This window comes from Python bivittatus, unplaced genomic scaffold (assembly GCF_059951505.1).
Source record: "Python bivittatus isolate LINGU-HERP-01145 unplaced genomic scaffold, Pbiv_v1 ctg000610_np1212, whole genome shotgun sequence".
NCBI lineage: Eukaryota > Metazoa > Chordata > Lepidosauria > Squamata > Pythonidae > Python > Python bivittatus.
In genome coordinates this window covers 28,641,688-28,666,630 of record NW_028277088.1, presented here as the reverse complement: position 1 = coordinate 28,666,630, position 24,943 = coordinate 28,641,688, and the positions used below count along the sequence as shown (strand labels likewise).

Sequence of the window (24,943 nt, the reverse complement as noted above, 5' to 3'; positions counted from 1 at the left end):
TTCACATATTTGAACATGTCACACAAGCATATGATGCACTAAAAAAACTATTGTGCTTGGTAAAAGTTGAAGGAAATTAAATAATGGAAAGACAACATACAAGGCAAATGAACAAAGAGATTATTGGAATTTCATTGGGAGAGTGAAGAATTATTACTAACCACAAATTATATATGTCTATAAAGTCATCAGGAATCAAACCCGATCTGATGGCACCTAAGATGGCACCTAAATAATTAACTATGGATTAAGCAAAGTGTGTCTTCAAATGTGAATGAAATATATACAAATAGCCCACATTCTTCAATATTAAACATCTTCTAAGTATCCATATTAGTTTTCTCAGCCTGTTAAATTAGACATTAAAATTGCTTGATTGCAATGTATTATTAGGAAATGCAGAGTAAACATCTGGCCACTCAACTTTGCATGCACGTACATTCCATCAAGGGTTACCAGAATATCCATTAATCAACAAGGATTTTTCTTAATAGCTTATTTGTACATAAAACACTGGTTTTAACTTCTAATGAATCAAGAAACCAAAAGCTTATTAGCAGAATTAACTAGAGTGCAGATTTTGCTGTTTGTAGGAGAGATGGCGACTTCAACACAATGTCAACAGGAGATACGTGTTGCTAAACTGCAGATCTGCTCTGGATTCAGCCTCATTTATTCACCCACAAATCTCTGCACTATCCAGATGCCACTTCAATGACTAAAATCAAAGGAAATTCATAATTCTCCATTTGAAAGGAAATTATATCTGTCCCAAACACCGGACAAAGAAACCTTTATCTTTATCGCAAAGACCTCTTTGAAGCTCTGCCTTTCTAACAGAGCTTTTGTATCTGGCCAGTTTTCCATTTGGAACTATGGAGACTGAGCAAGAAGAAACTGGGTGGTCGCATATCGTCTGGCCAAGAGCCAAACATATGCTTAACTTAAATTTTCTGAAATAAAATGAGAGCGTTTAAGATCAGTTCCATTAGAAATAGAAATGGATAAAACTAAAATTTCAGTTTCACAATTAATTTCTGAACCTATCGGAGTTCATAGGTTCAATACCTACAGTTTCTTTAAGTATGTTTTGCTACTATAATATATTGATACATGGTAATTTCATTAGTATATGCCATTTTGTGTAGTTTGCTATATATGCTTGCCAAATTCAGAGCAGTGTGAATTTTTATGGGTGGCTAATCATTTTGTTTTCATGTTAGACAAAAAGTGACAGCCATACAGTACTTTGCTTCCCCTTCCTTACTTGAATCTTCTTTCATTTATAATCCCCTGTTATCCCAATACCTTCCCAACTTGAATTTGAAACTTACATTAAATCTGTCAGTTAAAAGATGCTGCATGTCTATAAGTTGAGCCTAAGCTAAAATGTGACATTTTATCATGCAGGGGAACTAGAAGAATAGTTTTATATATAAAATAGTATTAAAAAGTAGGCAAATTAATATCTGTGGGATAATACAGCAGGTTCTCTTATTAGCCAAAAGTCCCCAAACTATTAAAAAAAAACTCACCTAAACAACTGTACTTATACTGCATGGAAAGTTGTATCCACATAAAAGTCAAACTAGTCAAAACATTGAAAGCACTCTACCTAGGCTGGGCCCAAAATGATGACTCTCTTTCTTTCTTTACAGCTTTTGTGAGGTTGAAGAAAGACACAAAAACCTCCCCCTGTAAATGAGACTTCATAATGAAAAAAATATTCTTTCAGGAATTTGAATCTAGATTTTTGAAAATGTTCAATAGTTAGATTGTCAAGTATGACATCAAATCATAGCATAGCTTTTAAAAAATGTTTTAAATGGGATGTGGTGGTGGGAAATTCCTACCTTATAACTGCAAGCACTCCAGTCAATGCAAAACCTCTCACATCCTTCTTCACACCTCATAAAATAATCTGGGAAATTGCAGAGCAAAGTGACTGAGTGGTTAAGGCATTCATTTGACAGGAGAGACCTAGGTTATAGTCCCTGATCTACAGGGCTCATATCAACAGATGTGATGCCATCCCAGCAGCTAATATTAATAACACATCTCCTAGCTGTGTTTTTTGAGCAAGGTCAAATAATGACCGTGATGCAAATGTGATCCCCTGGTTCTTAAACTGCAACCCATTCCCTGGATTTCTAATTCCCAGTTGCCTTTATACCAGCCAGGAAAGAGCTACTCTGCTCCTCCCTTGAGAGAGAAGGTACAACAAAAGAAAATTGAGTTTCTCCAACCTTTCTTAAAAGCCCATGAGAGGGGAATTTTCCCACTCCTGGTTGGTTCTTTAATGTTTGATTTTCTGAGGCTCATGATGATATCTCATCATGATAATTGCAGTTTAAATTTGACTGACTATCAGATATAAGTTTTGCTTTAACTCCTCCATGTTTGAACCTCCTGGAATGGGATTTGTCCCCATCTACTGCAACATGGAAGTTCTTCACTCCAGCAGGAGGGAGCTTAGACATATACAGCTCAAACATTCTTCGCCTGCAGGAATAGTCAATGCATGCTGAAAGTTACCATGATGCTTCCTCCTTGGGTACATAAATAGAAAATAGGGCCTACCAATGTTTCCTTGTAAAATAAACATATGCCTCATAAGCAGTACATTTGGAAAACAACAATCTTCTTAAAATGTCTTACACTATTTTTCTTTCTAGTCAGCTAATTGTCCTATCACATCTGGACTGTGGAAATCCAGAGCAGCAAAGAGATACAGAAAAATCTAATTCTTTGCTGTCAGGTAACAGTCATCCAGACCAGATGTAGTAGGATATACAGTATGGTTAATTTTGCAACTTCACAGTCTAATAAAAGCACAGAGAGTAATATTTCATTGTCCATCCTATTCTGCTATGTGTTCTTCTTTAGAACAGTATCCTTTTACTAGAGGTCTGCAAGGGGCTGGAATTGCCCACTGGGAATTACCTAGCCATAAATAACAGACTACAATATTTAATATCATTGATTAAGAGATGTAATATAGATAATATATACTTCAAAGGTTGGTTTAAATTTCTGATTGATTGGATTAATATTTAGAGTTTATGGAAACTAATTTGGGGGGGGACCTCTTTCTTGGAATTTATCATGTTTTCTATAAGTTTGTTTTCAAAAGAGAGAATAGGTAAGCAATAAAACCCACATTTGGTGCCCTCTACTGACCAAATTAATGTTTTCTGTGCATTCAGTCTCAAAATAAAAAGCATTTTTTCTTATTTTTAGTGATGCAAACTATTTAAATGTTGATTTACATATCAGTGACTGACAGTAGAGCAAGGTCAATTCAGGCCTGGTTTAATACAACAAGGTAAGTCATAATATGGTTTATTTTGGTTTTTGCTTAAGTTGTGTTTACATGGTTTGGTTTCCTCAGACCTGCAAAAAATTCTGGAATTATAATTTCTGGCCAGGTAGCATTCTAGATACGAATAAATTAATGATTTTCAGCAACCAAACAATGTAACACTTTCTGAAAATTCTTGAAGGGTCACAGAGACATCCAAAATACCATGCTGGCAAGAAATTATATGAACTCCAATTCAACACATAAATATAGAAAATCTAGTGCCAAATACTAAGGCAAAAATAAAAAGCAGGAAAAAACTGGGGATGGAGATGTGATGGGCACCAAAGAAAAGTATTTTTAGAACTGGCATCAGACCCAGTTATCTAGTCTAGTTTGTTCTACTGAAAATTTCAACATTCATTTGACATTTCATATCAGGGCACTGTACCTCAGTATCACATTTGTTGAATTGGTACAATGGTACCAAATGTAGAATAAGAACTGTCCATTGTGTATATTCACTAAAGCAATTACCTTCCTTCTGTAGAAAGGTAACCCCCTGTATTAACAACATCACTCTTATGATCAAACTCATGCACTTTGACAACTGCTAGCTACATGCTATGGTGAACTGCTTTTGTTCAATAGGCAGTTTAATCATCAGAGTGACGTTGCTATTGCTATTGCCAATTCAATCTTCCTTTTTAAGTAATCCTGAATTTCTAATAGTAATTGAATGTTCAGTTACTTAAAAAGTACCTAAGGCAGAGATTCTCAAACCCTGCAGTGCCTGGATGCCATAAAATGCTAAAGGAATTTGTGTAAGTTGCCCATAAATATTCCTCTTAATCTTTACTATAGCCTTACAGCCAGAAAACATAATAAACATCAAATATGTATATCAGTTATGTACAGAAACTGATAATTTGCCCGTGAATAAAACAAATGATTACATTAGGGTTAGGCTTGGGCAAGAAATGAATATTTCACTTACTTTTTTAAAAAATATTTTTGAATGAATTAAAAAAAAAGAATAGAAACTAAACTGAGAAAAAGAAAGGGAGAGAAAATAGAAAGTGCAAGAAAATAAAAAAAGGGAAAAAGAGGAAAAAGAGAAAAGAAATATTTAAATAAGTGATTTCTGATCTTCATCACAAGTATAAACTTAGTGATTCTTCACCCCCTATAAGGTTAAATGCAAGTATCTCTTCTTCCCATAACCATCCCTTATCTGTACACAAATCCATAAATCATTAACATTTCAGTCCTGTTGTCAGCAAAAAGTCCATAAAAAGTTCCCAGGGTTTTATACATGTCTGATTTTAACCTTGGTCAAACAAACCAACCAGCTGTGTACTTGTTCCTTTTGCTTCTAACAGTCTTGATCTTCAATCCATTCAGATGTTGTCGCAGGATTTGATCTCTCTTCAGCTTTTCTTATTCCCATTTCAAAGGCTTCTTTGAGGCTTTAGCAAACCTCTTTTGTAAATCCAGTAAGGTGTCATTATCCAAGTCATTCTCTTGGCTTATCATTTGTATTTTCACTTTACTTTAACAACTTGCCCTTTATCAGAGCCCTTGCTGGGAATGTATTGCTTTGCTGGAGCTTCTGCATAAGCCTTACTGGAAGTGATAGGTCCAGCTTCATATTTTTGAAAAAAAGCCTCAAAAATTTTTTTTCAGCAAGTCCAGGTCACGTTTTATAGCCCACAGCTGCTCAAATAGCAAGATAACAGTTTGTGCTGTAAGAAGGCATTGCTTTGCCATAAACTCCATTGAATTTTAAAATTCAAAGCAAAGCAAAGCAGTCAGATGTTTCATTTATGGAGTATATTTCTTCCTTTTATATTCTTTTGTTTCAAGAAACATGGGCTACAGAGAATCTATCAATACTTGGATATATTCCCTTTACTTTGAATGCAGTACCCAGTACAAAACAAGGGCAGACCGTCAGGTGGCCTGAGTTCTATGGTTTCTGTTAAACTTAATGCCCTGGTATTTATGCTGGAGTCTTGCTCAAATGTGGCTCTAGCCCCCCTACTCAGATTTAAACTCTACTCTGTCTTACTTGTTAATTTATATTTTCCCCCAGTTCATGAGCATAGGGAAATGAATAATTTGTGGAATCAATTTGATGCTTATATAAATTTGCTATTACATCAATATCCAGACTCTAATTATAATAGTTGGTGACTTGAATGCACATATTGGCCAATCTGATGCCTCTCTGCAAGCTTATTTTAAATGGCCAATGTCCCCTAAAACCAATGAGGGCTACTTATTGGCCAGACAATCTAAAGACCAACACTGTAATATTGCAGAATTCGGTTTGGCTCAATCCGTAGACAGTTTAGATTTAGTTACACTTAATAGCACTATCAGGGTTGACATCAAAGGGGAGTTTGCATTCTGGTGCCCTAATGGGGCCAGTGTGGTTCATTATATTATGATTTCCCAGAACTTTGTATATCATGTAGCTTACTTCTATATTGGAACTCACCCTGATAGTGACCACTTCCCATAATTTGTCTTTTTGATTCTAAAACAAATCTTGAATCACTATCAGTAGCTCACTGCTCCATTGATAGTACAACAAAGGGGCAAGTACAGAACAAATGATCTTGAGATCTGACTAATATCTGGGCTTTTGACCTCAGAGCCCCTGCTTCAAATGCATACCCACATTTGCTCAGTTGATTTTCAGTATATGAACAAATAGTGTCACTGTATCAGATTATTGTTAATCTCCAAATCCGCCTGATAAGATTTTCAACAGCTAACAGTGTTTATGCATATAAAAAGTCCAAATCGTGGTATGATAATGACTGCATTAAGGTTAAAAAGGCTTTCTTAAGTGCAATAACTTCCTTTTGCCAGGAAAATTCTTTGAGTACTTCTAAATTACTTAAAATTTATATATATAAATTATACACACACACACATACACATATATACATACACACAGATATACATTTTATATATATATAAAAGATCTATTGAAGATAAAGAAACAAGCTATGAGAGAGAATTGGAGAAATTTAATTTCAGCAGCAAAACTTAAGAACTCTACTTGGTTCTGGCATTTAATAAATCAGTCCCTTACAGATAGACATTTTGGTCCTATCCCACAAATATCCACAGATAAATGGGAGGATCACTTCTGTAACATCTTTAAAAGTGAATATGCTGTATTCTCAGATGTGATTTCTAGTGACTGCCCAGATTGGCTGGCAGTGTCCATAGCTGAGGTTGAAGATCTTATTGCCCAGTTAAAACCAGGTAAAGCATCTGGAGGCGATTTTATCCCCCCAGAATCAATTAGGGAAAACAAAGATTGGTGAGCCCAGTTTTGGCCACCTTATTCACACACATTAACAACACTGGACAATTTCTGTCTGATTGGAATCAGGCCATTATTGTACTGTTATACAAAAATAAAGGAAATAGACTTGACTCTACAAATTATAGGCCTGTTAGTTTATTCAACACAATAAATAAGCTTTATGCCAGATTTTTATATCTAAAATTTGTGGATTGGTTACAACATGAAAATATCATTGCTGAAGAACAGGCCAGATTTAGAGAGGAACAATCAACATTAGACCATTGTTTGGTTCTCCACCATTTGGCAGAAAAATATTCTGTGCCCCCTCGTGGCTCTCTTTTTGCAAACTTTGTTGATTTTAAGTCATTTAGTCTCTCTCTCCAATTTTGGATCAGACTGGTAGCATGTCCACCAGCAACTGAGGTGGTAGGTGTCCCCCCTCCAGGCCTCTAGTCCCAACACATATATACCAGGCTGGACCAATGGGACTCCTGTCTCTACATCTCCCCACAACAATCCTAGTTAGCAGCCACATCACCTCATCAGCCCTTGTGACAGCACAGCTGCCCTTCAAGGCCAGAATTGAGCACCTTCTCCCCTTTTGCTCTCTCTATTTGCTGACTCCTGCCAGCAGAACAGTAGCCATGGCATGCCATGCCACTAAAACCCATATGCCACATACTGTTCTGATCTTTGGAAGTATAGACACCTCACAGCATCTGAATATCTTTTCCAAGGCCTTCATGGCTACTCTACCAAGTGCTAGTCTGTGGTGTATTGACTCCTTGTATTTTTACTGTTAATGGTTGATTAATAGTAAACCATCTACTACTTCAATATCTTCATTGTCAATTCTAAGGCAGTTTACAACAATCTTAATTTTGAGGAGAGCCTATTTTCAGCTGTATTTATTTTCATAATAAAACATTTTTCTAACCAATGATGCAATTCTTTTTAAACTGAGATAAATCAGAGGATATTTTTGAAACATATGCAAAGTTTCACCAAAATAGTGAATATAGGAATTCAGTATAGATATGTTCTTGTAGAACACCTTGGCAGTGCATCTCATGTAAAAAACTAGTAAATATAGTGAACACAGGAAGGTCAACTAAATAATTTTGAAGAATTTAATTATATGAAGATATTGGTACTAGAGAAAGCTGGATCCCAAGTTAGCAGTATTTATAAAAAAAAACAGTATTTAGAAAAATAAAATTCAGCATGAACTCAACTCCTACTTAGTGAAGGATGTCTATTCTAAAGCTGGGTTCACACACCACACTAAGCCATTATATGGTTTAGTTTTAGCTTAGCATTATGGGTGAATCAGACCAGAATGGCTTGTTTAACAAGCCATGTTCAAAACAAGCTATGGCTAGTATGGTACATGACTCACCTCTATTGATACATGACTCAGTCTAAATCTGGATTTAATACTGTTTTTGTTGCAAATAAAGGCTTTTTCAAGTACTTTGCTTAAATGATAATACTTACTTGGAAATGAATTGATTACATGCTTTCAAAAGAAGCATATAAAGTAGCTTTTTCTAGCAATAAGAGGTTTGATTTTAAACTGTTAGAGTCATGTCTCTTGGTATATTTTTTTTCTGAATTCCTTCCTTACCAGCCAGTTCATCAAAATATTTGGTCTCTAAAAATATTGGAATTGTTGTATACATTGGCTTAAAAGCTTTTTAAATTCAAAACATTTGCAATGTCATACATTTATATTTGAGAAACATCACTCATTAAATTATCTCAGGAACATGCTTCTAGGCTTCAAATTAAAAGGACAAATATATTGGATAATATGCAGTTATGGTACTGTTTAAGCTGATTTTTTTTAAAAAAATATAATTATCTTTTAACTTTAATACAATTTTTCTGCAAAAACTTAAAAGAAGCATAAATTTAATTAGAAGTGTGTTTGTCATTTTATTCCCTTAATTTCTGTACAATGTGATTAAATAAACAATCAGGAAGAACAAACTTTAATCATGGACCAAAGAACAAAAGAGATATTTCAGCTATGAAGAATATATATGGGAAGTTTCCAAATTTCATTAAAAAAGGCTTGTGAATTGAGGTTTGCAGCCAGATGTTTAAAAGAGCTTTTAGAACTTTGAAATCATTGGCTAAAAATGGAAGAAGTTGGGGTATAACAGGTAACAGGCTAGATAAAATATAACAATGGGAAGATGTTCTTTTTAGAATCCAATGTACAATACAACCAGCTAATCTGGTCAGGGGTTAGATATGATAGAACTAAGGGACTGAATACCCAAACTGTTATGTAAGCCCTAAAATAGGCTTAACCTAGTTTTTTTTATCTAAGACTCCATCCTGTCCCCCACTAAAAAGGGGGCAAAGGAATTCCAGATTTTGCATATGTTCTGTGACACAGCCTTACCTATCATTGCTCTACTACAATAGCCATTTCTCTTTAGGAAAAATAAGTCAAATGTGACCCCAGTCACTAAAAGTTTGGTTTATGGCTTGGTGTGTTATATTGATATTATTTATCTTATGTTGTGTTTAAAAACTAAGCATGGAAGAGTGATAAAGAAATACATTAGAGTATGCAAAAATACAAAGTAGAGAGATTAAAAACCTAGGCAACTCTAAGGGGGTAGTGGAATACCAACAAGGTGATCCCTTTACAATAGAAATAATTAAAAACTGGGCCCTATAAAATCTATTAGCAGTCTTTCTCTCTTTCTCTTCATGTGTTTAGTCACATCTGACATTCAGAGACTTTATAGATTAGTTTTCTCCTTTCTCCATTCTCAATTCTTTCTGATGTTTTACAACTTCATTTTATGTTTCTAATTTAAACCAGTATCTTGCTCAATGATATCAATTCAGCATGTTCTTGGTCAGTCGTCTTTTCTAGCACCTCCAATCATTCCTAGCATACATTATTTTTCTAAGAAATTTGATCACATGACATGACCCAAATGTAACCATTACATCAATTAAAATTAAGCAATGCACAACATAAAAACCAATAAAGTCTGAATTGTGTGAACCAGCCAACTTAGTCAAGAAACCATGACTGCACATGATAGGTTAAATAAAGAGCAGATAGGCTCAGGATAAAGACACGATTACATTCTTATTTAATACATCTACAATCACCACACATTTTATTAAAAATCAGGAACATCAGTTGCAAATAGCCTGCAATGTGTCTTCTGTATTGTATTATAAGATATCTTGCATATAGTTTTGCTTTGTTCTTATGCCATGCTGTATTTAAATGGATCAATTTATGTATTGTAGAGAACACTCAAAAGGGGTAAACTGACCTTCAAGGGGGTTAAAAGAGGTGGTCTTTTTCAGCTGTTTCACATACCATGTACAGTGATGGTTTTAGCACTTACAAGGTATCTCATGTCAAATCTCAGTACTCTTATTGATGCTTTATTTTTGAAGTCTTTGTGATTAGTAGTAATGAAAGACAGTATCAAAACTCTCTCTCTTTCTCTGCTGCTTTACACTTCCTGAAGCCTGTAGGCAAATCTGACTTCCCCAACAGAAACATCTGCAATATATTTCCTGTAATTGTATGATTGAAACTAGTTGCCTTATTAATGCACAGATATTTTTTAGAACAGAAAGATGGCTATTTACTGGAAGGATTTTTTTTTTTTTGTCATAAGACATAAAATTACAAAGAAGTTATCTGAGAGTTATAGAACAAGCTAGTACTCTGTGCAGTTGATCAAGCTGCTAATCAAGTTAATGAGATTTAGAGGTTATAGTTATGAAGCTCAATTATATGTTTCCATTGTTTAGAGCTGCAAATATCACTCTGCTTCCTTTTGTCATGGATGCTTAACTCATAAACTAATTAAGTACAAGTAATTAAAAGTAAAGTTATATTTAAATCCAAGAAACCTTCAACTAGTCATATAAAAACATCTGGAAAATATGCCCTAAGGATCTCATTTAAACTTACCCCTGTTGTAAGATTCTGTTAGTATAGCCCATTTCTAAAGCACAGTTCTAGTCTTCCTCTAGAGTTGGTTTCCTGATGTGGTCTACATGGTAGGGCTTACATCAGACATGCATGCGTGATTGTGCTTTACCTTCCCTCTCCCTTATCACACAGTGAATCAGGGAGGAGCCTGTCTGAGTCTCTTCCAAATACTACTTTGCTTCCCAGGACTTAAGGAATGTTTTAGCAACCTGTTTATGTAATGGTTCTTGCCAGTTTCCCTCAAGATCATCTCCCTGACACTCTACATGGGATGACCAAGGTGTGTATGTATGTATATGTGTATGTGTATGTATGTATGTGTGTGTGTGCGTGTATAGGGGGTGTTCATTGTGCAATCATCTCCCCAGTGATTTGATTATCTCCACCTTCTGGATTTTGGGACTTCTTCATCTTAATTGATTAATAGTGAATTTTAACTATATTTATCAAGTTCAATTAGTTTTATTGTTAGCTGCTTTGGATGTCCCTCTGAATAGAAATATCCAGAGTAAAATATGAATCAAATAAATATTTATTAAAACAATGAACAATAAATACATACATATTTTTTTCTACATGGCTGCCTTGAAGCCCTTCTAAGATTTTCTGGGTACTTGTGCCAAGTATCCTGGTAGCATTTTCTTCCATATATGTGTGCTCATAAGATTGCAAGAAGGTCTTTGAGCAGCTATGGTTGCTTTATGGCTTAGAGAAGGTGTTTGCAAAACCATTCATGGAATTACTTGCATAAGTGTAGTCCAAGCTCTGAGAAATAAAATGCTCTATCAGGGGAGCCAAATTTCAAGAAAATACTTACCTGAGAAGCAGCAACATACTTATAAATATATTAGCAAAAGCTATTCATGATGCAACAATCGTTTATATTGCAAGCAGATAAAGAGCATTCCAAAAATTATCTTATAGGAGCTATTGCATACTGGAAACAGGGAACATATGAACTAACTGAAAAGGAGTTATATATTTTTAATAATCTGACCTTTGAAAGATCTTCAAACAGGAAAGGCATAATGCTAATGAAAGTATCAAGTGTCTTAGCTGGGTCTACTCACACCTCAAGCCTGAAATAACAATTTCCTGTTTTGCTATATTTCCAGTCAGTTTTCTCCCTTTCAGTTATACAACATTAAAACTTAAAAGAGAGAAAATGAGAGTTAATTTAATTTTGGAATGGTTCATGGACCATAGCATGTTCTATCTCTTATCTGTTATCTATAGATCCTTCCAGTTCCATAGTATTGTTCTGGAATAGCTAAGCATTTTCAAAATAAAACTTCCTTATGTTGAGTTCTAGACAAATTTATCTACAGATTGCTGCATTTTTTAAGAATTACACTTGCAGAAAACATCTCAAGAATAATCCTGTATAGTGTGCATTCTAGAAGTTATCCCAGTGCTTTCACATCAAATAAGCTGTGTTATTTTTGTTAACAAAAATTCATTTGTTTATAGCTCTTAAATAATTTGTAATCCACCCAGTGAATGTTGATTATTAAGTCATGATGGGAGCTATATGGAATAGGAAGACTACTAACAAAACATTTCTGTAATATCAAATAAAAATAAAGGTGAGCATTGAAAAAAAAATGGCTAAAATATTCTGGAGTGGACTTTGCTCATTGTTCTTCTCATATTTGCAGCTTTTCTACATAAGCTTCCATTGTATATTTTAAAAAACTAACTAAAAATTCATTTTGCTTTTTTGCTTTTTTTAAAAAGGGGGGGCAATGGAGCAAATCACTAAGGAGTGCAGGTCAGCATTTGTAATCATCAAATCAATCAATATTTCTCATTCAAGGAAACAAAACAGGCAAGTTAAACCATCATGACAAGAGTTATTTCAGGATTTCAGATTTTCCCACACACTCCCAATGACTGGGCTAATGACTTCAAAGCACACAAAACAATAGAGAAAAGAATTATACCGATGTAGGATAAAACAAGAAGAAAATAGGTGGTAGTGTGTGCTCCTATGATCATTCCGCCAGTGGGCCTCTCAAAGGCTTTAAAAAGCCCTCCATTAAGTACAACAGAACAGGAAAAGGTCTGGCTGATTCATTTCACAGCTGCCACTACATCCTGGGGTCCATTTAAATACTGGGAAAATAAATCACTTTTTATTTTTCATAGCAGAGAGAAAACTGGAAGCTCTCAGTGACTCTCTGCATAGACTAATCCCCTAGAACTTGACTTTAAAGTCTATTCTGGATTCCTTCCATCAGCTGCAAATTTTTATACATAAATAACTGGTAGCCTCATCACTAAAACTAGATTCTCACATTTTGATCATTTGCTTTTAGTCACATTAGTGCCACTCTTTCAATTGCCTGAAGAGTTCTTGAGAAATTTTGGTGAGTAAAAATAACTCATTATTTCACAGTATTACAGGTAAAAAAAACACAGTATCATCCTTCTAGGAAACAATATTCATTTGTTTTATTTCAAAGATGTCTACTCTTCCAGAAATAGATCTCAATTATCTACCAATCCTTGTTTTTAATGATTGCGCTAAATTGAAATATTTCATTTCAAGTGAAGTCCAGGGCTGCCTGCCTAACGGCATGTAAAAAAGAAGGGGAAAAAAAACAGCAGCTGCAATTGCGCAATCAAAGCTCCAGTGCCAATGATGCACCACACATAAAAGTGGGCCAGGCTTTGATCCCATGGCTGTGGCTGCTATCTCAAATTTTTTGACACCTTCCTGTGAACACGCCTACCCCAGTCTCAAAAAAAAGCAAATAAAATTGATTTTTTTTGGAATTTGAATTCAAGAGGAATTCAAGGAAAAATTTCTACTGAATTTTTTGAAGTGCAGGACTCTTCTAAGGTTGGATAGGGAGGACTCCTTATAAATAAAGTTACTGGCACAATTATACGTGACACTGTTATCATCTGGTCTGTGTTTAAGCAATTTACTAACTAAAAATATCACAGGAGATGTTGTCAAATGCTTTGTTGAAATCAAGATTTGAACAGAACGTATATGCTCAGCCTCATGATTTAACCACAGTAGAAAGCAGCAGAATCTTATACTGACTGGTTTCATGTGTCAGTGATATGGATGAATACAGGAAACAGCCACAACTCAGCCTTCCTGTGTTTGTGCTGCAATTAGAAATCTTCAAAAATGTAAGATACATTATTTATTGACATCCACAACTCTTCAACAGGATTCAAGTTGAAGAATAAGGGCAAGAATTCTTCTCTTTTTAGTAGCACAACAAAGATTATTTTGGGGGAAAAAAGTAAATCAAAATGTCATTTCTGTAAAGTACTAAAAAAATAACCACAGTTGTCAGCATTGTGCATATACTACAGTTGTAATTTACAAATGTTTGTGGCTCTCTACATACCAGGAGATGGCGCTCCTAGCATAAAAAATAAACGGTAAATTTCATTTCTTTTCTCCACTTTGCTTAAGGCAAAGTTATAAAAGGATGTTAAAAGTGGTATTCTTGTATTGGCCTGGAAAGTCTGCAGGCTCAATATAAGGCAAGAAACCTTTCTCTAAATATTCCACAGCAATTGCAGGCAAAAACAGCTTGCCGACAGAAAAAAATCAAAACTATTGAGCAGTGGAATCCCTACAGCTATTACTGCATAAACTGTTCACTTCATGCTGATACTTTAGAATCAAAATAAATAAATTAGTATGCTAAAAAACAATTATCAAGATTTTTTAAACTGTTCTAAGCCCTTCGGGGAGTTTGAGATTTTCCTTAAAACTTTAAAATGAGATTGAATGAATTATTTAAAATTCAGTCATCTTCTGTTCTATAAATCACTCTTCACATAAAAATTCAAGCCCAATCTGCAATAAACGATCTATGATAAATTATTTTAAACTATAATATTCATTAAAGAAGATGGGAAAGAAGAAGAGGATATAAATATGATGTGATAGACACAAATGATACAATCATAATTAATTACAGTAAAGCATGCTTTACCTGTTGATTCCAATTTTCTAAGTACATATCACATAGCAGCTAAAATGTAGTTGCCTAATTTGTGGCGCAGTGGGTCATGTGACCCCAACCTCTTTGTATCTGAATTCTTCCAAAACTTTGTTAGTGATTTGGTAGAAAACAGAAATCCTGCCAACTTTGATACATTTCTTCCCACGTTATTCCTATTTGGGAAGAAAGAAAGCAAGCAAGGAAGACAGCAGAAGTCCTGTGGTTTTAATTTTAATTTGCCAGCATTGTGAATGGTTTATCAGGGCTCTCTAGTCACAGTGTTTTGTGAGCTGAGGTAGTGTATTACTACGGCAGACTGTTCTTTACAATTTTTCTCTCCTGGGGAGAAAAACATTGAAAATAGTTTAGATAGAAACTTAAATGATACATCAGTTGTCAAAACAGGTATTGTCTGAAACAAAAGCATCATTCTAGGCAAAACATTCATTTTTATCACAGAAATTCTTCCCAATTTTAATTTCTCCCATCTTAACATGTCCTTAATTTTGTTCCATGTCTTAACATAATTATTTTGAAATAATATGATAAATAATCATATTTATCATAATAATACTCAAGTGTTTTGCTTTTTTCTCGATCTTAAAACCAGTTTTCTCCATCAGTTTTATTTGACCTTCTATTTTCATATTTTTTGTTAACATTTCCATATTCTGATTATTAATCTTAAAACCTGCTAGCATACCAAAGCCCTTTAATTTTCCCATTAATGTTTTTATACTCCCTCTAATGGATCCTCCAAAACTACCACCAGGTCATCAGCAAATGCCCTTAACTTATAAGTTTCTTTTTAAATCTTTACTTCCATTATTCTCTCATCTTATCTTATATCTCTATTCAGTACCTCAAGAACTAAAATGAACAAGAGTGGAAACAGCAGGTATCCTTGTCTTGTCCCTTTTTGAATCTCACAAGGCTTCGTTAATTCTCCATTAATGATTATTTGTATTTTCTGTAAGGTATAAATTGATCTTACCCATTTAATAAAATGATCTCCAAAGCTCATATCTTCCAGAACTCTAAACAAGAAAGTCCAGTTCAAATTATCAAAGGCCTTCTCTGCATCTAAGAAGATCAGTGCAGCTGGTTTTTCATTGTGCTGCTCCAAATACTCCAGAATATTCAACACATTTTTAATGTTATCTCATAATTGTCTTTTAGGTAAAAACCCACATCGATCTTCATGAATAAAGTCCTGTAAAATTATTTTCAACCTTTCAGCCAAAATCATTGTAAGCATGATCATTATTCAATGTTGGTCAATAATTTCTTGTCAGGTCCTGGGCCTATTTAGGAATTAATGCTATATTGGCTTGTTTCTAGCTGTCAGGAATCTTTTCATTCTGTAAAATAATATTCCTTGTTTGTTGTAAAGATTGTAAAAGTTCATCCTCAAAACATTTCTAGTAAGAGGCTGGCAGATCATCTTTTTAATAGCTTCGCAAACTTCCCTTATTGTTATAGGTTCATTCATAGTTTGTCTCTGATTCTCAGTAACCTTCGGTAAATTCTGTTTATATAAATATTTATCCACTTCTTCCAAGGAAATTTCTTGACCTTTATATAAAGTAGAATAATACTGGTGAAACACTTTTCATATATTTGCATTATCTGCTATTACAGTTTTTATTTCTTGTAATTTTAGTATCACTTTCTTTTCTTTTTCTTTTTCAACTTATATGCCAGCTATTTCCCTGGTTTATCTGCAAATTAAATATATGCAAAAAAAAATTCTTTGTTTTGCATAATTCATCTTTATTTCCATCTCTCTCACTGTTAACATAGAGAATTGCCTCTGTAGAAGCTTCATTTGGTGGGTAATAGTTGTCTTCTCTGGAGACTTCTGTTAACTCTTCTTCCTTTTTTTTTTAATTTAACCCAAAATCACTTGAATTTTCTGTTGCCTTTTATTTTTAAATCCACAGTTATGTTGTATGAAATTTCCTCTTATAAAAAATTTGTGTGCATCCAAAACCATTCTTACTTCTGTACCCCTATTAAGATTATTCTCAAAAAATTCTTTTAACTTCTTTTTACAATTCTCCTCTACCATTTCATTTTGCAATAACATCGCATTCAATCTCCATCTGAAAGTTCCATTTTTCCTTTTAAAAGTTAAAGTCACTGGGTTGTGGTCTGAGAAAGTCTTTGGTAATATCTCCACTTTACGAACATTAATAGCTGAAGTCTTAGAGATCCAAATCATATCTGCTCTTGAAAAAGATCTATGTCTTTCAGAAAAATAAGTATATTCTATGAGTCACCATTTTTATATCTCCATACATCAAGAAGCTCCAAATTGTCCATTAAGTTGAAGAAACCTTGATACTTTGCCTTGTGTATTGTTATTGTTATCATTTTTCTCAGAGGTTCTATCTTTTTGTGGGGAAGCCATCTCATTCCAATCTCCCAGGAGACACCATTTTTCATATGTCCCTAAGTCCAATAGTTTATCCATAAGTCCTTTATAAAATGCTATTTTATCTTCATTTGCGGCATAAAGGCCCGAATTTGTTCCAGTGCCTAATAGGTTTCACTGAGTTTTTAAAATAATTCCATCTTGGGAACAGAACACAGTTGAAGCCTATAGACTCAGCATTTAACACTGAGAATGTATTCCAAGCATCAATTAAATTGACTGTATTACACTATATCCTGCTTTCCTTCCAAGAACCTAAGAATGGCATACTGTATATAGTTTTCTTTTGACATATCAATGGATGTTTACAAGAATCCTATGAGTTAGGTTCATCTGAGAAAATATAAGAGTCATTAGCTTAAATTATCCAATGGTAATGCTAATCTAAGACATTTTCCTTCCTGAGGACAAAATCAAAATGGTAACCCTTTCCCAGTTTATTTATGGAAGTTGATTAGACTGACAGCTAAATCTTCAAGAATGCTTGTGGAATAGTGTCCTCCATCAGACTTGAGGTATCAGGCTAATTTAGAAGTTTAAGAACAGGTAAGGTAGTATTCATAGCTTGACAAATAGCCATAACATTCATGAATCTACCTTTGCTGCCCTCCAATATCACCCAATAGTAGGGTTGGACCTTCCCAATGAACTTCACAGGCATGAGGTTCCTAACTCGAATTTTACATTTTTATAAAGCAACTAATAAATAATAGGGAGAGGTGTTTAAAATGTAGAGAGACTGTAGAGAGAAGCATTTCAAATCTATAGAGGCTGTAATCAAAAGAGCTTTATACATGAGCAGAACATGTATCTTGCTATCACGGAAAGAGATTGCCAGTTCTACCTTGGAACTGTATGATTTCAATGCTGCATTCATTCCTTAAAGTGTCCTTTAGCCTTCAGGGGCATATTTTGGAAACCACAAAAAATTGTGGAGGAAACAGGTCAGAAAATCCTATTGCAACAAAAGTCCACCAGATATTTTGGGACTACAATTCCAAGAATTCCCAACAAGCTATGAAGAAACAGGTTTACTTACAGTATTGAGTTCTCAATGCCCTTTGGATCCTGGCCAAGGATATAGTTTCCAGATCCTTCCCAAACAACAGAAATAATTTAATCAAAGTTAACTGTGCTGTGGAACCAAACAACAAAAATAGGGGAACTTTATTAAAAAATATGTTCAAGCCACTGATGTCTTCCTCACCCTTCTTTATTTTAATTATCTGGTTTTAAAAAGTGTATAACCTACACCTGCTGAGAACTACATTTTACAAATCCCCCACCCAATTTCTTAATTACATTCTTTCCCACAAAGTAACTCTTGTATCTTCCTATTAGTTTCATCCCTGATCTCGGAGTACCATTGAACTCAGTCATTCACTGGAAACAAAAGCACCTCAGTTCCAACTTTCATTGCTGGTTTCTTATTTCACTGAACTTGAGCCAGACCACAACCATTTGGGAGGAAAAGTCACAGACACACAAAGCACTACTTTTTTTTGGTTCCAATATAATGATACTCGATACAAGCAAATATGGGAGAAGAAATCCAACTCTTCAATATGCCAGAATGTGAACTTACAAGATTGAGATGCTCAGGGAGAGGAAGGAGGGGCAAGATTGGATACTATCTCATTTGCAAGTGAACACATTGTTGTAAATCCAGATGAAGAGGTTGGGCAGGTCAGCTGATCACAAGTCTATAAATCACCCTCTCTCTAAAACATCTGTTTCCTTGGAAAGAACTTTCACCAACACAACAGATCAACTCTGGTGAGCAAAATCCAAAGTCTTAATATTTTATTGCAAATTACCCAAACCATAATCAGCAAATGAACAGGCAAGAAGAAATTATGTGTAGCAGTTTTCTGTTAAGGATTTGTTAAGAGAGCCTATTTTATGTATGGACTATAATGGAAATAGATTTCAAAAGATTAAATTCATTGCAGCAATGGACTTGCATTTATCCAATATCAAAAAATTATACACCCACACAGACAGGTAGGTTTTAAGGAACATGATATTATTATTATGGAGCATTAGGAAAAATATTAAACAGCTACTTTTTTAAAAGACTGTGCACTGATAATCTTGCCTACAATAATTGTGAAGCTGATCCTAGCAAATCAGCTATATTTCTTTACAAACAAATATGTTAAACATTTGTTAATGCTAATAAAAAAAAACATTTAGATTCCAATATCACATTTATTGTTTACAGTACGCTTTTATTTGTAGGTTTGGACCCAGATTTAGAGGAGATCTCCCAAAATCAGTCAGAGCTAGGTTTATGACGAATATGGATTTAACTCATAATCCACTTTACAAATAATATGGAATTATCCTCATTTTTTTCCCTAGGAAAGGATTATTCTTTCCTTTGTTAATTATAAATCACATCACTTTAATAACATTAGTGAGGTCAGTTACAGAACAAAAACAATTCAATAATAACATGAGCATGGTATAAAATTTCTAGTACTCAGTGAAATGAATGCTAAAAGAATCAGTGTCCTGGAATAGCCATAAAAACACATGCACCTTTACTAATAGACAGAACCCCTGAATTCTTCTCAGGGTTGCAAAGAAGATAAAAGAAAGAGGCAGCATATAAAACTAATATCAGTGCTGCAATCATATATCCATTTAACCTGAAAGAAAGCACCACTGAACTGCAAGTTTTATTTCTAAATAAACATAATGTACTATAATTCATCAATATGTTTAATTACTACTTTCTTTAATGTTCCAGAAGCAGCTGTTTCTTTCTTTAATGGGATGGTAAAGAATGTATAACATGTAGTCCTAATTCTTTTGCGGAAATGTAAGGACTCCTACAATGCCAGAATTTCCAGATAAAATGAGTAAGGCACAAACAGTGGAACAAAGAAATGTTGTTGAGCAAACTCACCGACTATAGCAGAACTAAGAACCCTGTTTGTAGATTTATTATGTAGATGTTGACCTAGGTTTACACTTGAATTTCTGACTGGATTTGGCATTACAGTACAAGTTCAAAAAAACAGAGGGCTTTTTGTTACATTGATATTTTTTTCTATTATAATTCAATTATCCCTTTAAAAATTCAAATACTTCCTCATAAATAAGATTTTAAACCATTAGACTGTTCTCTATTTCTGCTTTATCCAAAAAGGTCTCTACTTATAATTTTATTTATCTGAGCCATGATATCTTATCTTTTTAGATGTTATCAGTACAGAAAATAATTAACATCCTGGGAAAACATATATGGAAATCTATTACTGTAGTGTAATTTTAATTTCACATCAATCTCACAATGATTTCTGCTGCAAATTGCATCAGATTTCTAATAAGTGAATATTGAATTTAAATATCATGGAGCGAGAACATTCTCTCCCAGTTTCCTTCTGAAAATGTTTCCCTACCTAATTTTTAAAATTCCAACTTATTCAAAAGATTGAATGAGAATAATAAATACAATAAAGATACAACTGTACACATACAGACTCTGTCCAGTTCCTGATCTCTATCAGGTAAAGTACAGCGTTTAAAAGTTCAACTGAACTTATTAAATATCTGTGATTTAAATTTTACAAAATGTCAGATACTATCTTAAATTATCATTATTGTCTAAAATGAAACCACAATGCAACTAAAGGATTATGAATTTTTCAGTTTATTCTACTTGGTGGCCTTTCTTTTCTAGTCTTTTTAAAGTAGTGTCAACTTCAGCAGTTTGTTAAAAGGAATCTGATTTATCATTCTTAAATGCCATAATACACACACAGACTGTATTTGTATGTATGTATGTATGTATGTATGTATGTATGTATGTGTGTATGTATGTGATAGCATGGACAAATATGCCTTCTTAAGATACCAGGACATAAAAAGTTGGCTTTATCTTCATTATCAGAGGTTGCCTTGAAGAAGGAAGGAAGGAAATATGCATTCAACAGTGAGCTTATCTTTCATGTTAATTGCTGTTTCATCCAATTTTGCAATGGCAATCAAAAAGGAAAAGAGAGCACCCCAGACTCTCTCGAGAGGTATGGTGATTTCATTCTGTCTCTACATTTGCAAACAATCTAATTATAAAATAATTTCAACTCACTCAAAACAAATAATTATAAAAAGGTAACGATGTCTTAAAATTCAATTCTCTGAAATTGTTTTGGAAATAAAACTGGACTCCTCCTGATCTAAAATAGACAGGGGTGATACTTCTGACAGTCCAACTCTACATTTTTTCAAAAACGAAAGTACTAATATAATCTTACCTCTTTGTGTGCATATGCTCTATTTTGGTGCACGTGTCCCTTAAAGCAGTGTTCCTCAACCTTGACCACTTGAAGATGTGTGGACTTCAACTCCCAGAATTCCGCAGCCAGCTGGCTGGGGATTTCTGGGAGTTGAAGTCCACACATCTTCAAGTGGCCAAGGTTGAGGAACCCTGCCTTAAAGAAATGAGCTAAGAATCTAATGTAATATAATGTAATAATTTTTCAGTATTAAGTAGTTGATGTACAAAATCCACGGTAAGGAAAGAAATTACATTTAACTCATTTCAGCATGTTATATACAATATATTGAGGTTAGTTAAATACATAATAACTCCACCTGAACCTATTATTCTTCTAGGATGGGGAGATGATATAACTTGGGTACAAACATACGAAGAAGGCCTCTATCAGGCAAAACAAAGGTAAAAAAGAAAAAGCTTAATTTTTTTTAAGGGGAGTTTTCTGTTTTTGTTTCTGTTCCAATGAATGGAACGCTTGTTGTAGCTTGTCAATAGATTTTAATTTGTCACTTACAGATTTTGTATTGTTCATTGTACTTATCTCACATGACAGGAAAAGCATGTTTTCGTTTAACCTAATACTTCTTTTCTCTTTGAAAAAGTAATAAGCCCCTGATGGTTATTCACCATTTGGAGGATTGTCAGTACTGTCAAGGTAAGCCAAACCAATGTGATTTAAAGTGAAGATCTGGGCAATGTATTTGCAAACATATACCATTCAACTGCATTCCTCTACTGCAGTACATTCAAGACTCTGACATTCCAGTCTCTAAATCAGTTATTGCTCTGTGATAAAGGAAAAATAGTTTGGAGTAACAGCTGCAAGATTTCTAATAAGAATCTACTTTTTGAGAGTTGGAACTGCATTTTAGGCTGTTTCAGATGTTACTGCTAAAGAGGAGAGTACAAGTGATAACTGAGGATGATACTATAGGCTGGTGCTTTATTTTGCAGCATGCCAGCTTTATATTTATTGATTGATTATTAAAATAATATTTTTAAAAGCTTGGGCATATTGATGCTCATGAGGATCATGTTACCAGTCACTGAATTAAAAGAAACAACTTCACAAAATATGCCTTCCAGATAAATGTGGATGTAAGTAGTTCTCATTTTCAAAATTAAATTCTTCTTTTAAGCAGAATCCCCTTTACATTTATCAAGAAATAATCCCCATTACACGCAGCGCTGTTGAATGTAAATATACGTCAGCCCAAACAATTAGTAAAGCAAAATATATGAGATGCCTCTTCTAATACATATTTCCTTTGTTCTACCAAAGCTAAAAAAAAGGGAAAGCTAGATTTAATTAAGAAACATGGAGTTAGCTCTTAAGTACTGATGAAACAGATTCTATGTTGTTCTGTTCTCTCGTTTTGTAACCAAAGACAGAGATGTGTGCAGCTGAATAACACTGATCTCTGAAGAATTTACTGAGAATAATGCCCTTTTGTCAGGCTCTGTCTCAAGACCAATTTTAAAAGAAACTCTTCAAGGGGACAGCTCTTAATTAAACTGTAGGTAGTCTCTCTCAGCTTGTCATTGAAGCTAAGCAATGTGATCACTGTCAACAAAGAAGGTATCCATGAGCTTCTGTCTTTGAGTCTCAGAGCCTTTGAGACAACCTTCTCTCACCTGAGCAACTTCTAGTTCAATGGACTTCAATTCCCAGAACTGATGTGACATGTCAGGATCAGTACAGAAAATATCTGACATTGCTTTAACAAAGCAAAAAACTTGCCTGATTGGTTCTTTTTTCCTCTTTGAGATAACAATTGTATTTCATTTTCTACAGCATTAAAGAAGGTCTTTGCAGAAAGTCAAGAAATACAGGAGATGTGTCAGAATGATTTCATCATGCTCAACCTCATGGTACAGAAATTTAGATTATACATTAAACAGTGTCTGAAGGTAATGAGGATTATGAGATGGGTGGTCTTTAGTGACTTATTAAGACAATTTAATAACTATAGTAATTTTAAACTTTTATTGACAGTATGAAACAACTGACAAGAACTTATCACCAGATGGACAATATGTGCCTCGAATCATGTTTGTAGGTATGTATCAGGCATAACCATGTCCATAACCTGGAGCTTTACCTCTGCAAAATATACTTTTTATTGGTTACTGGGCCAATCAAATTTTACTTTTCTGAGAAACACTGCTTGCTTCTATAGAGCAGCTGAGGTACAAAATGGAATTTCAATTTTTACCATTATTTCTCTATATGGATTATAGAGACTGGAGCAAAATCAGTTCACTCTATAGAAGCATGCATATAGAAGCATGTGATAATGAATGAATATCCCAGTTCAGCTTTCCCCGACTTGATGCCATTCAGATGTGCTGGGACTGCCACTTCAGAATATCAAGCCAACATGGCTCTTAGCCTGTTGGTTTGCAATTCTGGAATTTTATTTTTGAGTAGCATTCCAAAGTGAGATTAAATCCATCATAGAAGGAAACCTTAGTCTTCTCCAGATAACGAACATTTCCAACTTGCATTACTTCAGTGTTACATAAATACAGTGTGATCTGATTTATACTCAATCTAAGGCTTCAGGCTCTACTGAATAAATTGGATTAACTTGAATCTTATTTTTTTTACTGCACTTAGTGCCATCATTCAATGACAAACTAATGACAAGCCCTGATGTGCAGATATCCCCTTTACCCTGTTCTAACCCTTCAAATGTTTTATTTCCTGTTTTCATATAAAACTATGATTTGCCCTTATGGCCAGATCAGCAAATTATGTTTTTGCCCTATAAACTAGAATAGCAAACCCAGGATTTAATCTCAGACTGAGAAGAGGATCTTTTGATGAATCAAAATCTCTTCTTATCAGTATTGCAAGGATTATTCTGTTTCATCCAATTTTCTGTCTTTTAAATTGTTGAAATATGTGCATTTGTGGACTCAGATTTGTTGTAGGGAAAATAGGAAGAGGAAGCTCCATGTATGATAGCTTAAGCTCCTGCAAGAAAGGCCAGATATAATCAAATGAAATACTTGCCCTTCCTTCCTTCCTTCCTTCCTTCCTTCCTTCCTTCCTTCCTTCCTTCCTTCCTTCCTTCCTTCCTTCCTTCCTTCCTTCCTTCCTTCCTGATATATACTTTTCCCCCTGAATTCAAGTGCTGGTAATATTTTAAAAATACAACTTCCCAAACATACACTTTTTGGGAATGTATGATAGCATGCACTTTTGGAACAGTTTTTGAGCAAAGCATGTCACTTGTTAATGCACTTTGAATGTAGTGGTTGATTGCTTTTACATTCTTAACCTGAATTGCATGAATATCATTTAATTAGTGAAAAGCATCTCTCAGAATTCTGATTAGTGCTTATGCATTAGTATGACTTGAGAGTAAGATTATTGCAAGCAACTTTTTATTGCTTTTCCAGATCCTTCTCTCACAGTAAGAGCTGATATCATTGGAAGATACTCTAATCGACTGTATACTTATGAGCCTCAAGACCTACCTGTGTGTAAGTTTTTTCCACAATGGGTTGCATTGTTCATAATGTGAATATTTACAGGAGTGTTCTCCCAGAAGTATATTAAATGCATGGAGAGGAAATTAAGTAGCACTACTAGGCCTTGCTGAGATACATATACAAAGG

At 34.3% G+C, this 24,943-nt stretch overlaps 1 protein-coding gene across 1 annotated transcript in view; it reads left to right on the top strand.

The window, feature by feature from the left end:
• The window catches only part of AGR3 (anterior gradient 3, protein disulphide isomerase family member), a 131,580-nt gene that overhangs the window by 95,934 nt on the left and 10,703 nt on the right, over positions 1-24,943 (top strand). The window contains exons 3-9 of the mRNA XM_088150668.1: positions 18,370-18,804; positions 20,930-21,062; positions 21,655-21,718; positions 21,919-21,971; positions 23,112-23,188; positions 23,313-23,376; positions 24,725-24,808. Coding sequence (XP_088006794.1) covers positions 20,960-21,062; positions 21,655-21,718; positions 21,919-21,971; positions 23,112-23,188; positions 23,313-23,376; positions 24,725-24,808 — 445 coding nt within the window. The 5' untranslated portion in view covers positions 18,370-18,804; positions 20,930-20,959. The remainder of the gene's footprint in view (positions 1-18,369; positions 18,805-20,929; positions 21,063-21,654; positions 21,719-21,918; positions 21,972-23,111; positions 23,189-23,312; positions 23,377-24,724; positions 24,809-24,943) is intronic.